The sequence below is a fragment of the Dermacentor variabilis genome, chromosome 8 (assembly GCF_050947875.1).
Source record: "Dermacentor variabilis isolate Ectoservices chromosome 8, ASM5094787v1, whole genome shotgun sequence".
Lineage (NCBI taxonomy): Eukaryota > Metazoa > Arthropoda > Arachnida > Ixodida > Ixodidae > Dermacentor > Dermacentor variabilis.
This window is the reverse complement of record NC_134575.1, coordinates 42,263,102-42,279,091: the sequence shown is the minus strand read 5'-3', so window position 1 is coordinate 42,279,091 and position 15,990 is coordinate 42,263,102. Positions and strand designations below refer to the sequence as shown.

The following is a 15,990-nucleotide window of genomic DNA, read 5'->3' as shown; positions in this document are numbered from 1 at the left end:
TGGTCCGTTACGAAAAAAACCGCCGTCTTTGCGCCGTCTGCTGCTCTGCCGCCGCCTCAGCCCGTCTGCTTGTCACATCGCCGTCGGTGTCGTCTGCTAGCTCACCGAAGAACCAGGAAAAAAAAAAAGAAAAAAAAGAGCAAGGCGTCGCGGACGGTCTCGCGACGGCCTCTGTTCACCGAGGACCGGTTCCTTGCGGCCGAAAGTGCGTGTTGTTCGTCGCTGCTGTTGATACTTTCTTTCAGTCGATCGTGTCAGGCCTTTTAATGATGCTCATGTCCCATGGGGGGAGGGCACCGCATGTGTGTACGTAAGTGGTCGTCTGCTTCTTTGTCGGGCAGTGGCGTCTCTTGTCTCGACAAATGGGGGGAGGGGGAATAAATAAAGATCAAGCGTGGCCGTCACAGGCACCACGTCAGTCGCGTGTCGCGCGGCCCCCATCACGGTTCGCTGCCCGCATGCCGGTTCAAGCCTTCTCCTCCACATCATCCTGCCTTCACCGAGGTTCGATTGAAATACGTGCCTCGAAAGAGAAAGTGCGCGCTGGGTGACGTCAGGATGTCCACCTGCCGTCTATTAGTGTCAGCGCAGAGACCGCAGGCGCCGTAGGGGGTTGGTTTCTGAAATGCGATTCCGCCGCGGCGGCTGGCAAACAGGTGAGAACATAGCGCACGTGATCCTAGAGGAAAAATAAAGTGAGCTTTGTCCTAAGAGCGATCACCTGTCATCGACCCTATCTGGCGAGCAGACGATATCATAAAAGCTAGAGCTCACTTCGCTCGACGAAGAGTATTCGGTGCAGAAGTAATCTGCGAAGAATGGCGCAAGTTTGAGTTTTGTTTCCAAGGAGATTATAAAGTGGTGTTTGCAAACTGCATATAAACAGTACGTGTGGCCTGTGACCATTTCTACAGTAACAGCAATACGAATTTAATTTTATTCGTGGAACTTATTCTATCTCATTGCCACAGAAGGGACGACACACAACCTTACTGCATGTCGCCACCACATCAAGCGTACACACTTTCCCCAACAGCGTTACGGCCGGGCCGGAAGCGTGATATCTGCGGTGCGCTATCTGCTTTTGAGAAGAGCGCTATTGAGACTGATTAGGCGCAGCTGCGGCGCGCGGTGGTAGAGGACTGCTCCCGCACGGCATCAAGAGGCTGCGGGACCGCTGGGCCATGCCCACAGGAGACGTCTGCGCGCCTCACGTTAGTCGTCTGCTTCCGCAATTACTGCCGTCTGTTTCGGGATTCGAAACGCTCGCCAGTTCACCGTCAATTTGCATACGATACGTGTGGTGCTTTTTTTTTTTTTTCCCTAACACCGATGTGCATTTACGCTTGCTCGTAGTTTGACCTGCTTTTATAAAACAGGCTGCAGCATATCTCAAGTTTCTTCGCAACCGCACTTTGTCAAACGGCGGCGATTTGTAGCCGCTCGGCGGTAACAATATGGCGGCGCGCTCGACACGCAGCTTGCAGATAAGCGTTTTGCAGCGTTAACACATCAGTGCGCAGCCCTTCACAGAGTATTACCAGCAAGGGCTAGCAGCCCAAATATTTGGCGTCTGTAGCTTATGGAAGGTCCCCCCTATATCCGTTGTGGCCCTGTCACTCCCCTAGAGAGAGACCACCTGTGAACCGAATGCTCTGATGGCTGCGCTGCACACGGAAGGAGATTCCGCTCAGCCTGAGGCAGTTCTCACCAACACAATGGCTTCCAAAAGTTCACAAAGGCTCCACACTCGAATACAACCATTGGTCGCGACTGAATGTGATGAACCGATTATCACCTTGAATTTGGAAAAGAGCAACAAAGGACAGAAGAGAGCGCACACCACCCTGTTTATCGACTCTTGTTTGCGACTAACGTCTGCGAACACGCGACTGGATTTAAAAAGTCACGGTAGCTGTCGGTTGGTCTTATTCGGGTCACGACGAGGGCACGAAATCGGATTACATCAGTGAACATCTGTTTCCTCTATAAGTTGAAAACCAACCGAGCAGAACAGCGGGCCTTCGGGGTTGAAAAGAAAAAAAGAATCAATAGCGAAGATTACATTTTTTTTTTTTTTTCACGTAGCGGACAGGCTTGTACTCCGATAGTACTGTTATTATTTGGAACTGCACGAATTTTAGATGAGCCTGCACCTGGGTAACCTAACACAGAGACCCGACCGTTCTGCCGAGCGACGTCTAGTGTCGAGCATTGCAATTACAGGAGTCACGCACGCAAGACGAGAGAACAAATCGCTCAACGCATGACGGCGTGCCCCCCGAAAAGACGCACCTGTTTTCGCTTTGTATACGCGACTGTCCACTTTTAAAAAACTCCCTTCTCGTCTTCGCTCGGCCGTGGCGGGGGGAAAAGGGAGAATTATTTTACCGTGACAAGCTTCAGCATGTCGGGCGCTACGGTTGCTCTCTAGTACGCTGCTTATAGCATATAGAGAGATAAGTGAACGGCCTCACGCACTGAGGTCGCTTGTTTTTGTAGCAGACGACACGTACGTAAGTCAAGTCGTCTGGTAAAGAAGGAAGGGACTCGGGGAAGGAGGTTCTGACGTCCGTGAATACCGTGCGCGGAATCGAGAAGTGATTATAAATGCGCTCCGAAATGATAACAGGGACGGACACGCTCCACGGTTGAGCGCGCAGTAGCCGATTGCCAGACGAATGACCCTTCTCTCTACAGGGCCGCACAGTTATTGCAGTTCGGTGAAGCCAGCGTCCAGAACAGAGCACACACGGGGCATTTACATAATGAATGTCCTTTCTCGAAGTGCGCAACTGCGGTGCAACCATCATTGTTCTTCTCTGTCCTACCGTACTTCTGTCTTTTGGTGTTTTTTTGTTTCTTTTTATCGTACTTTATTTACGCTCTGCACTTCTGCGTGGTAATACCCCTTCCTCGGCGCACCTATGTATCGTTGATCGCTGCAGGACCGTGTATATATAGCGTGTCCTCTGCTACCTAGAGCTCGTAGTACACGTTCGTCGGCAACCTTACTTCACAAACTGCAGTGTGCCGTCTGCTCTTCATACCCGCAGCTCGTCCGTCTGCATCGGAGACCATCGGCCGCCATGTTATTAGGCAAACGGGATGTCGTTGCTTATAGAGCGAGGAAGCTGCCGTGCGCGCGCGTGCTTGTAGTTTCACGAGCTACGAGGCCGCCACTAAGCGCGTCCTGTTACCAATTGTTTCATCCTCTCTGTCTCTCAGGCTCGTGCCCCTTCGCGCGTCGTCTGCGCTGCATGTACTACAGGCGTGCGCGCATGTGTCATGCAACCAGACCGCACGACCAGACGACGCTGCGGAGGAAGACGCGATTGGTTTGCACAATATGTGCGCGAGCGACGTGCAAAAGAGAGGGGGGGGGGGAGCTAGGCGAGCGCGCGACAGGAAATGCCGGCAACTTTAGTAACCACATGCAGGCGTACTTTGCCAGCACGCGTCTCCATTACATTTTTTTTTTTTCTCGCCTCGGCGCCTCTATAGCAGACGAATGAAACAAGGTCGCACAAAAGCGACAGCCGCGCCAGAGGCGGCTTGCCCGCGACTCTGCTGTTTGGGCGTCCGCTAGCAGACGACTTGGGTGGGCCGCGCGGATAACTTGCGACAACAGAGTCTGGCAAGAACAAGCTGTTGCGCACGCACACACGCGCACAAGACACAAGAAACAAAAGACGGCGAAAAATAAGTAAATAGAATACGCTGCGACATTAGGAAAGCGCTTTCGTCGACTTGTTGCCACATCAACTCCCCTCCTCGCAAAAAGCAGCGTTTGGGAGAAAATCGCTCCGTATGGACGAATTTGTTTTTCTTCTTTTTTGTCCTGTGTGCCTTTTCTGCAATGATAGACATTGCACCGCGACAAACGTCTGTTTACGCAATCGTTGGCTACCTCGTTCGACAGGTCGAACCTGTGATATCCCATTGTCTTGTTTGTTGTGCTTCCCCGCAGTTGGTTAAGAGTGCATTAAAAATATAATAGGTCCCCTTCACTCCTCCTCCGGTGTATATATATATATATATATATATATATATATATATATATATATATATATATATATATATATATATATATATCTGTGTGTGTGTGTGTGTGTGTGTGTGTGTGTGTGTGTGTGTGTGTGTGTGTGTGTGTGTGTGTGTGTGTGTGTGTGTGTGTGTGTGTGTGTGTGTGTGTTTTGCAGCGCAGTTGATGCTGATGGCGGAGATCGCGACGATTGTCTTGCGCGTTAAAGTACATGACATATATAAAACAGGCACCATATTGGAGCCAAACAAACAGCAAGCAACGCGGTATGATTGTGCAACTGCAAGAACTTGCATTTCATGTGCTAAGTGTGTGTCGCTCGCTTCGCACAAACTAATGATAATGAAGAACATCGTAAAACGAAGAAGGTTACGTCGCATCTAGCTTAAGAAAAATTAAGTTGAAGGTTCCGTTCCATGAAAACCCAGCTTTGCGTTTCCGATTTAACGTGTATCAAGTGGAAAACGCCCCTCCACACATCATAGCCTCCGAGATTGGGCACGACGCGCCGCCCGTCTTGAAGGCCGTGCAGCCGCACACATGCAGCAATTTGCTAAGCGGTTTCGTGCCGCTTTCAATGTGCTCGTCGATTAAAAGTCTCTCGAGCGATAAAGTAGCACTGTAGAAGAACATTACATTAATGTGCATCATTAAATCACGCTTTCACAGTATCCAAATACTCACTCTTACTACGAGAGGAAAGCTGGCTAAGGCAGAAAAGGCATAAATACGAGATACAGGTGGCGACGCCACCTGTAAGTTTCCGCACTAGCGCCCCGTGACGTAATGTACTTTTAGAGCGTCTGCCCAGGACCGGTGAATTTTTCATCGATCGATTAAGGGATCACAGTACATTTTAAGTAGACCAATCGAGTAGACTTAAACAAGCATTCTGAGCTGTTTTTGTTGTGAAACAGTTCAGATATGAGAACACATTCCCGCAATATCCGTGACGTCATAGTGATGTGCTGGCGGTGAGCTTTGGGCGCGAAACTTAAGAAATTAATGTTTGGCATTGGTTTTCTCTGCGAATACTGGCAACTCTATTCTGCATAATAAACCCGAATAGGAGTTTCGAAATAATATATTCGTTGTGGGTAAACCTCGCTCATTAACGTGTCTTGAAATGCTGACCATCTTATAAGATAGAGATGGCGAACAGAATAACTAGACGCTGAAAGATGTCAGTCCTACCATACGCAAGGCTGGTTACTACAGACGGAGTGATTGAAATCACACGAAACTGTGGCTAAACAGACAAACCAAGCCCAGGTGACAAAAACATGTGAAAGAATTTATATCAGCCCTGAATGCGAAAGTATAACAATCCGAGCCAAAAAGCTATACTTCAACCATCCCGAAGTTACTTAGAATCGATCTGCGGCCATACTGAGAAACATGCTCCGAGCTTACAGAGGCCTTTTTTTCGTAATTGCGGCATTGGCGTGCCTCCATAATCAAATCGTGGTTTTTGTCACGTACAACCCCAGATTTCAATTCAATTCAATGTTCAGCGATTGGCTGGAAAACGCTTTTACGAGCAACCCCAGTGTTTTTTTTTTGTTTGTTTTTTTGCGAATGCAAGCCCAGTACTTTATACAGACGGATAGGAACTTCCATGCACGAGTCGGATCGCATCACACAACAGCGGCAGACAAGTGGGACATAAGAAATTGTGGGGGTTTTGCATGCCAAAAACACAACGACCTGATTACGAGGCACGACGTACGGCGGAGGGCTTATGACCAGCTGGGTTCCTTCATAACGTGCAGCCAAACCAATGAACGGTACTCGGAGATGCATTTTTCGCATTCTGCCCCCATCGGAATGAGGCCGCCACGGGCAAAATCGAACCGGCTACCTCCCGTTCAATGGCACAACGCCACCGAGATACCGCGGCGAGTGTAAATAAATAAATAAATGAATAAGAACAGCACGGCAGACGCTTAGATCGGCGAATCGCCGCGCGCCCGTAAAGAAAAAGCCGCAGGGTTCGGGAGCCCTCGGGGGAAGGAGGGTATGGACAGGCCGCGACAACCTTGGACATCTCTTTTTTTTATATATATATGTACAACGGTCGTTGGCGACCCCTACAAGCGCCCTGGCACGCATTGCGTCACGCGTGCATTCCACCGCGTTTCCCCGGCAAAGCGCACCTGCAGCCATGGCTCCGCCGCAGCTACGTACACACGTCATCGACCGCAGCAACCGGTGGCCATTTCTGAAAGCCCGACATCTCTCGCCTGACCACCGGCGCTGACCAATTGGACGACGAACGGGGCTTCGATGCGTTCAACAGCGAAAGAAGAATCAGAACACTGATTGATTGATTGACTGATTGACTGATTGATTGATTGATTGATTGATCGATCGATCGATAGGGTGTAACGTCCCAAAGCAAACACTGGAGCTGTGAGGGACACTGTAGCGGAGGCGACCTAAGGTTCTCGGTGCACTCGAAGGAGGGCGCGCGAGCATTCCTGGATTCCGCCCCAATCGGAATGCGGGCACCGTGGTCGACAAACGAACCCGCGACCTCGTACATCCGGCATCTGTGACGGCCGTACCGTCAGCGTAAATCGAAACGTGAATAGGAAATAACCGACGAGAACGCCCGTTACGCGTATACAGTTGCAAGGAAGTGCGACGTTCGACAGCGTCTGTCTGTAGCCCGTTGTTCTAAGCGTTACGTAGTCCTGAGTTTCCGCTTTGGAGTCTCGAATAAAGGCGGATGCTATAGATGCAGGTGAATCTGGATAACCTGGAGTACTTTCGCAATCATAAGAGTTTACGCTGATAGTACGTATACATATAAACGCCTATGTGAACGATAGCCTATAATCGAACTGCACGTTCGTAAACAGACGGAACAAGCAGGCAAAAGAAGCAGACGACTAGGGATGAGTTCCGATTCTGGCCAGCATCGGAGACAGTCTACGCTGACAGGTTCGAGCCCAAGTAATGGAACGCATCTGAAACCGATCTAGAAGACGGCTCTGCGACGTGACGCCCCCTTGCGTCGACAAGATAGAGTTTCAGAAAAACGCATATCGCTGTACTTTTTAACACTTTGCGGGTGCGAAATCATGAAAAACACAACGTAGCTCGCATTAAACTGCATTTTTCTGTAAGCTGACGACATTCCCGTCCAGTTTCCAAGCTATGCCTTCTGCTCAGCGGCCATCTTGTTTGGACAGCCAAGGACCTTGCCTGTTTGGACAGCAAAGGAGCCTGAATCGTTTTCTTTTTTTCAATTCGATGCTGTATTCCAGAAGCTCTTCTTTTTTTTGCCGGCTTTATCAGTATAGGAACAAGACTCAAGGTTGTGCGGTCTGCTTAGCTGTCTATTAAACCGCCTGCAAGGAGTGTTCCTTTTGTTCTTTTTCGCAGCCTTGAACGACAATATTTGCCACGTAACACGTAAAAACTCGTTTCATTACTTTTCTGCTTTTGTTTCCTTTATAACTCACGCTGAATGTGACAGCAATGTCGCTGCATCTCCGTGAAGTCACGCTCTGAAACTTCTATGCAACTTCCTGAAGCCTCAGGGTAATATTTATAGTTTTCTTTTTTTCTGGGTTAGAGCTACCAAGCAATTTAAATCAGTATAAAGATGGTTCATATGCACATGTGTAATTTCTTTGCGCACATCAGATATGCCCATCGCCACTTCATATAAGGACGGCACGGCCATGGACAGGTGGGTGGCCATGAACGTCGAGTTTCTTATCTACAAGACCTGAGCAGTGGTCTCTCCCTCTTCTTCCTTTTCTTTTTTTTTCTTTTTAAATGAGTCGTGTGTTGCTCCTGGCTAAAACAGGCGGCGGCATCGTTCTGTCAAGGTCCGCGCCCGGCCCGTGCTTATGCCCCCTTTCTTCTTTTTGTTTTTATCACATTTCTGTTCGTCGAACGAAGAAAAAAAAAGTAATTAAGCCGGAATGCGCTTGAAAAACAGCTTCCATTAAAAGCGTCGCAGCAATTTTGACATCGCCTACGGCACGCTAACGAGTGTCGTCTGCAATCGACGTCTTCCCGTTTTAGGATCGCGTCGTCTGGAAACTCTGAAACTCTTCCGTGATGTGTACGTGCCACCTGCTGTGCCATGCAACACACTAATTCATCCGTTTCAATTTTATTTCACTTTATTATTTTCCATACAGCTGATTTATAGACGACGGATAAACGGACAAAACAGCACCTCGGAGTTTCGAAAAAAAAAACTATTTATTACTTTGCTTTCAAGTCCCCAAAAGCTCAAACAAAGCTGGATACATAAGACAACACAAGACCCCGCCAAAGTTCCCAAGGATTAGCTCCCATTACAATTAAGGCGATAAAGTCAATTAATATCATGTCTGCGACAGTATATGGCGAATGCCGTCTGCTATCGACGATTACCCCACTTTCCGACGATGTAGCCCGAGAACTCCACACAGGTAAGAAATGGCAGTTGAGCAATACATAAAGCGAAACAAAATCGACATATAGGAAATCACCGAGAGAGCTGGATACGTATAGTAAACTAGCCTTGCACAAAAGTTCATGCCGCCCAGCTGCAATAACCGTTAATGCGCGTGGTGTCGTATACGCAACCAGTTTTGTGTAGCCTGAGCCGACTTAATTTGAAGAGATAAGCAGTCAGTACATTTGAATACGCGGTTTAGGCCTAACCACATGCTCCAATGTTACAACGTACGCCGAGCTTCAACAAAATGCAACACGAAAGCAAAACAAAAGTTCGCGGCTGGTACATAAAAACCGGCGCATTGCGACACGCCATCGTCTGCAGCCATAAAAATCGTTGTCTGGAACAGTACGGCACTTCTGCTGCCCGCCCGACGAATATGCAAGTTTGCAAGATTACAGAAGCGAGTTTTCAATTAGGAATCCGGACAGAAGGCTGTTGCGATTCATATCTGAAGCATGCAGGGTCGGCGGCGCGTTATTTAGGACGTTGCTAGGGGCGTATTTTAAAGAAAGAAAATATATAAAATTGAAGTTTGAAAGCGTGAGCGCTAGTCGGTATAATTAATATTCCTAGCCGCCGCTATGCGCAGCGGACGGGACATGCAATCGCTCTCCCAGGTACGTGCACATACATGTATAACTCGGCCACATCCGCTTATGCATTGGTCCGCTCTTGAGAAGCCCACGCTGTAATATTCCAACTTCGAAGTAGCGGTTCCGCCATTAGTGTGTCCTTAGCATGTCCCTCGTGGAAGGGCGAACTGCTTATATCGTTACATCTCTTTAATGTAATATGGCCTCAGAGATCGGACGGCGCGGGCGCTGTCGCCGCCCCGAGGCCATGCATTTAACTGTACAGAGCACTTTTCAAATGAAAGGGGGCGCTATAGGATGCGCGGTGATTCGTGCCTAACATGGCCCCAACCCTATAAAAGCAGACACCGCAATGTAATAATTGTGAAGTGAAGCTCAAATTGGCTCTGGAAAAGGAAGTAGCCATGAGGAAGTTGTGATCGACACAAGCCCACCACTGGTAGCGTGTCGGTCGTTGTACGTAACAGCACGGGGACAGCCCTGCCGTACCGAATTGCATTGGTCATTCTTATACAGGACACCTGTCCCTCAACTGGAACATTTCCTAGCCGTACCGAAAAGAAGGACATACATACATAAAACTTGGCCTGTAGGCCCCTCTGTGGCGCATCTCTGCCATAATCGATGGCAGAATACTAACTGCGTGTTCCCTTTAACAGTGTACTACAGTGTTCGATCAGTGAATTACAAATCCCCAGTTTGAGTTTGATCCGAACGTCCTTGTCCAGATGAGCATATACTGCTGATTCCATTAATCAATAGAGACTGGACACAGTATATCGGTCTGCCTGAAGAATCTCTTCGGCGTTACAAATCCAAATTGTGTGCACGTGCCAAGCACACGAGTTTCTTACTTTGCTGTTGAAATTATAATCGAGCGCAATGTTTACTCTCCGCGGTTCGGTGGACCCAGTATCGGTAATTCAGACGACAGACAGACGGCTGCCAGTGGATGTTCGTTGTAACTACGTTAACCACGGCGTTCACATCACACAGTGGCGTTCGCCACCCCCTCTGCCCACATACTAAAGCGGCAATTAAAGCCAATGCGCTAATAGAGACAGCATAAAAGGAATGTTGAGTGACGACAACCACAGCGGTCGCTCTTAGATAATAAATGAAAGGATTGTCATAGCACAAAACACGGAAGAGGGGCCTACTAGCTTACCGTGACGTCACAGATCATGACAGCGTCATCTCGGACTTTAACAGATCCAAAGACTTAAGCGAGCAAATGCTGGAAACACGTGACCGCCTAGTAAATGAAGAAGGTCCTGGCTACGCCGCTGTAATCACCGCAGTGCTTTTCTGCGCCAGAACTGCCACTACGCGACAGAAAAAAAATACCAATGAAATCTGTGACGCCACACTGACTTACAGGCGCCGAGATTTTGGAGCGGCATTCAGGAAAGGTGAGTTTGGCGCTCCTTTTTCCTCGCCAGATGGAGAATAGAGTTTCGAAACAACGCTCTTACAAGCCTATAAAATGATGTAGCGTTGCTCGTTATTTAGTGTCATCTTGAAGTACGAAGCCGCCAGGGAAGAACAGTGGCCTAACGTATGCTCCGCAGCCACGCCTTCAACGTGACAGTGCCTCCGATGTTTAACCAGAATTGACACATCTCAGTTTCGAGTTTGTCCCGCATGCTGTCCCTGCCCACGCGTATAGCTGCGTCCTTTCTTTCGATACCCGCTGTTGCTTAACGAAGAACGAGGAACTACCGGGTCCGCTTTCAGACTGCCACGAAGAAGGGAAACCTCGTCGCGACGACTGCTCGTGACAAAGCTTATTTACACACCCGTGACAAAACGGATACGCCAATGTATATACACGCAACGCTTCACTGAGCATCACCGCAAAAAAGACGTCTCTCTTCTAATTGTCTTCGCCGATTGGCAGCCTGCTCAATCTTCCTCGCGGTTTTTCGTTCTCGCTGCCCCCCCCCCCCCCCTCCGTTCCAAGCCTTCACCCCTTGTAAGATTTCGAAGGAAACGCGTCGAGTTCGAGGAGCAGTCGTACGCACGCGACAATACCAGTAATTGAGAACGGGTTTCAAGTTAACTCTTGTCGGCGGGCGGGAACAATGTTTGGAGACACGGAAGAACAGCTTTTGAGTAACTTAGCGATTCAATGGCACAAACGGACGGGGAACACGGAAACGAAACAACCGAACCAGACTGTCAATGAATCGGGAGCACCTTCGTTGCAGGCCAAAAGAAAGTCACTTCCACAAGACACGCGTCGTGCATCCGGGGCCGCCTTTATATATGAGCGAATAAAAACTGAATAGCCAGTCATTGGGGAGCTTTACATAGCGTGCACACGCGGCTTAGCGTACACAAAGGCCCAAACTCCCATTGTAGGCTCTTATTTTGCGTTCTTTCATACACGCCAAGCGGCCTACCTCACTTCTACGTTAGCGTTATTAAAGAAACACCGATAGAATTAATGGACTTAAAGCAAAGTATTGTGCCAATCTGGATTGGTACAGTAGATCACTACAAAAAAGAAAAGCTAAAGTAAGGACAAATTCGTGACGTAACATCGCTGTCATCGGCACCGCGACATTTGGCGCTAACCTGAAAAAAAAAAGGAAATGTAAAGTGAAGTTTGGTCTTCACTTTTCTCCTGTAAAAACTTACCATCTCCCCGTAAAGCAAATACGGATAGAGTGTTGAAGGAATGCCAGTTTATACAGACTATGTTAGTGCTACTGTTTAGTGTCACTTAAATCGATGCGCATTTAGCGGACAAGGAAGCCAAACCGGAAATTTGGGCAATCATAACAATCAAGGATCTCCAGAAGGTGGGTGGGCCCTCTGAGAAAAGGATCACCACGACTTCTCGTAGCTAACGCCAAGGCACAAGATTTCTTGAATGTAGACACTTCCGTTGGTCGCTCCGACAGGGTTGCGCTTTTCGTTGTGTGTATTATCAGCGCCAACCAAGGACAGTGGCGTTTCGTTATAACTGGTTTGTCGGGTTGCGGCACTTCACTACAGCGAAAACCACGTTCCATTGCACTTTTTCTTTTTTTGCGCATTTTCAGCCAAACGGGATGGAGAGACCGACTCTTTCGACCGAATGGGGCAGGTACTTTAAGAAAGCTCGCCCATTTCAAGATCTCGGCGATACGTTAGCAAAGGCACATCGCGCATGCCCCCCCCCCCCCTCCCCTCGAATTTCTCTGTAGCAGGGATAATTCCTACACCAATTGTTACGACATGCGACAACACCCGTCTGTCCCACCCGGCTAAAAAAAATTCCTGGCTAAGCGCATTGTGACGCGTTACGATATTTAAGTGTTTCCAGTCGCACATTACTGCAACAACATAACAGCTTGTCACGTGCTTCAGCCTTTCGGCCGCCTCTAGCCTCCCTAAGCCTTTGACGACCTTGCGCTGACTTACGAATGTTCTTCGTAACTGCATACGTTACGAATGCAATGGTCTTACGCCAGCAAGCATGGTTTCGGAATCGATCGGCACGATGCAATGCCAACGTCGTCGGATGGCGTCACACGACGTCACACGACGTGTGACGGGGCCATGCCACAGGTGTTCTGTGGTGCCCTCGCTGTTGGCGAGACGTCTCGCGTACAGCAGTGCACTGACGGACGCCCTGCGCCACCACCACAACATGGCGGCACCGTCAGCTGATGCGGTGTACGTTAGACTTGGCCGTGTGACGTCATCCTAAGCTGCAAACAGCGGCTGGGCCCGAGGCCCCTCTCGAAAGGCCACAACATTCTGAAGTAAACGCTCCAGGAAAAAAAAAATATGAATAATAAGCGTTCTTGGTAATAAGTAAAATATGCGTTCACAAGAATGATCTTGAAAGAAATGGCGCGCTGATTTCGTGGCTGCGATACAGAGATGCATCAAATATGAGGTTTGCTCTATAGCTCAAATCAATCAACGCAGTTGTCATACGCTCTTATTCCCCCATAAACAAGCAAGTATGACTAACTAAAATAACATGTCAGTTCGAAAGTCAATTGCACAAGGGTTAAATATGTTAAATATACATTTTAAATAGTGCTCACTAAATGCAAAATGCGCGTTGCACGTTTCTGCAGACCGAAAAGGGATCCCTGCACTTTAGCAGGCGTGTGCGCTTGGAGTGAAGAGCGATGTGAAGCGAGATGCGTTTTGTAGTGAAGAGATCGAATCGCGCAGCAGACCAACATCACTGATATCGCCCCAACTCCGACGGCTGTTATGGGCACTACAATATTGTACGGCATGCATTGCACACGATGAAAGATGATGCATTGTAGCGTGCTAAGAAAGAAATGAAAAAGAAGGGAAAAAATGGAGGCGGGAAGAGGAGGAACCGACAACAGATGACACGCGTACCTGCCATCCCAGTCACAGCCGGCGTCGTTGCAGACGGCACACTGTCCCATAGCGAGCAGAAGAAAGACAGCGCACAGCACCCATCGCACCGACGAGTTTGACACCGAGGGCCAACCCAAGAGAGGCGGCCTTCCGGGGCTGTTACATTCCATGTCGACGCCGTGTCAGCAGAGAACCGTCATCGACGAATCGGGTCGCCGCCGGGCCATCTCCACAACTCTCGAAGCAACGTCGGACGTGCGTATATATCCGACGCCCGCTGCCTCTTTTGTCGCCCCCGAACAGACGGCAACGTCACCACAAACAAAGCACTTCACGAGAACAGACGACGCACAACCATCCGCGCGGATTCAATCCGGCGCGCGGCAGAAGAAAGGAACACTACACCAACCACCACGCAACGAACGACCTGCGCGGCAAACCAGCGCAGAGGCTCGTCTGAGGAGCTTTCGGTGGTCGCTCGGTGGGATCGGTCGGTGTGCTGCACACGGCGAACATGTCCGGGTTTCGCTCGCTCCCCAGTTGGGGGCGGAGCTTGACTGCCCGGTTTGCGGAGCGAGTTTATCCTCCTCGCTCATTGGTCGGTGCGGGGGCGACTTCAAGGAGTGGGGGAGAGAGGGGCACAAAGAGAGTGCTCGGAAGAAATGCTTCGGGGGATTAGCGAGAGATGTATGCGCGCGCGCGCACTCAAAAAGATCAAACCGCTTTGGGACGTTTGACGGTGGCGCCATCTAGTCGGCGCAGTAGTAGGCAACTTGTGACACATATTGTGGCCTCCAAGATGGCTAAACGGGGCAAATTGCACCTTCAATCTGGAGTACGCGCGCCAATTTCGGAAAAGCGCTTTGCAACGTTTGTTTCTCCGTAATCGCATAATCTGGCGTTCGATTTACTGATAGCGCTGACCGCTTTGAGAAGTCCGACAAGGTTAAGTGCAACCTCCAGAAACAGTAAAAGCAGGATCGAACGCGATCGTACACCTTCTTGCGTTGCTAGCGTATTGTGCCTTCTTGAGCAAAATAAGCAGTTTCTAATTAAGTACACCCAGATTTCCATGATTCCCTCAGGTGCCCAGAATTATTATTGTGCTGCACATGATACAAATAAAGTAGCTCACCCAAACCCCATTGCTGTGAACTTTTTGCGGGCACCTTGTTCAATGTTCCGAGTCTTTTGCAAGTTCCGCTAATCTTGTGGGAATATTATTCAAACTTTTTTTTCACATCTCGAATTTCGTCCAACGTATTTAGCAGGTCTTCTTCGAATCGCACCTTCTGTGTACCACATTTTGCTACCCACACTTACCATACGGAACCACCGCGTACTCGATTGGGACATCTATCATGCCTTGCCGGCTTCTGCAAAAACAGTTGAAACCCACACTTGCAACGAAGGCAAAGTCCACCACGATTGTGAATTGAATTTCACAGTGCATGGAAGTTGTTTTGTAGGGTTCACAACTTGGTCTACCGTCGCGATAGCTTTGCACTGCGTCAAAGCTGGGACAACATAAGGCGGACACAGACACATACAGCCAAAGTTTATAGATACTATAAAAATGTATCTATTTGTTTTGTATCTATTTGTATTTGTAGCTGTTTTGACATATCTTTGACGTTTTGACGCTCAACTTTCGTGAAAAAGTCCAGCGGCCCACTTTCGCGTGGAAGGGGATAAATCAACAAGGGGATAAGTATAAGAAACGCGACGTCTCAATGTCGCGCGCTGTTTAACCATGAGCAATACGTCGAAAAGTATACGCGTTCAAACAATGCCACAAGTAGAATTCTTTCTTGAAACTGTCGGGATAAGATCGCGTGCTTGCAATCAGAACCAGCGCGCTGCTAAGGACTATGTATATGGTCGACGCGTTTTTGCCAACAAGAATTATCGCCCGCTGCACTAGACAAAGGTCGCTTCTTGAGAGAAAAACTGCAGCCAGGGTCAAACACGCGGGCTAAAATATGTGGAGAGTAGATTCGTGCGACATAGACAAGCAAGACAAAGAGAGAACGCTGCGCGGATCTTCCGATACGAGGGGAAAAGTTTCAGAAATGAGATTGTAGTACGTGGCCATGACGCGTCCTTTCACTGTCGACTCCGACCACGTGATCTCTGTGTGTGCCACGTTAAGTGCCTCGACTCCAGACGTGATTCCAGCTCAAGACAGCATATATTTAATGTATATACATAGCCTTCCTTACACCGCATGTGAATATAAGCACATATATTTGAAGGATTCGTTCCCCGTCTCACGAACTTTGCTTACACGGACTCGACGCGAGTCATCGCGCTTACAAGAAGCGAGTCGACGCTCCCCGTGGCTGTCGAACCGACTCGACCCGCCTCGACGCTCACTCATTCTGTGCAACCCACCGCCTCCGTGCATCAGACGATCGGATTTCGGGCCGACAAGCCGATCCTCCCCTGCCTTAGCTGTACATTTATAACTGATAAACCCGATAACGTTGGGTCGAATCGGGTGAAGAAAACCGATCGTCGGGTCCCTGTTAACGTTATAGCGG

The 15,990-nt window shown here is 49.0% G+C and overlaps 1 protein-coding gene across 1 annotated transcript in view; it reads right to left on the bottom strand.

The window, feature by feature from the left end:
* LOC142590142 (meteorin-like protein) overlaps positions 1 to 13,980 on the bottom strand; it is a 64,008-nt gene extending 50,028 nt beyond the window's left edge. Inside the window, exon 1 of the mRNA XM_075702026.1 lies at positions 13,466 to 13,980. Coding sequence (XP_075558141.1) covers positions 13,466 to 13,617 — 152 coding nt within the window. The 5' untranslated portion in view covers positions 13,618 to 13,980. The remainder of the gene's footprint in view (positions 1 to 13,465) is intronic.
* Between the last annotated feature and the right edge of the window lie 2,010 nt (positions 13,981 to 15,990).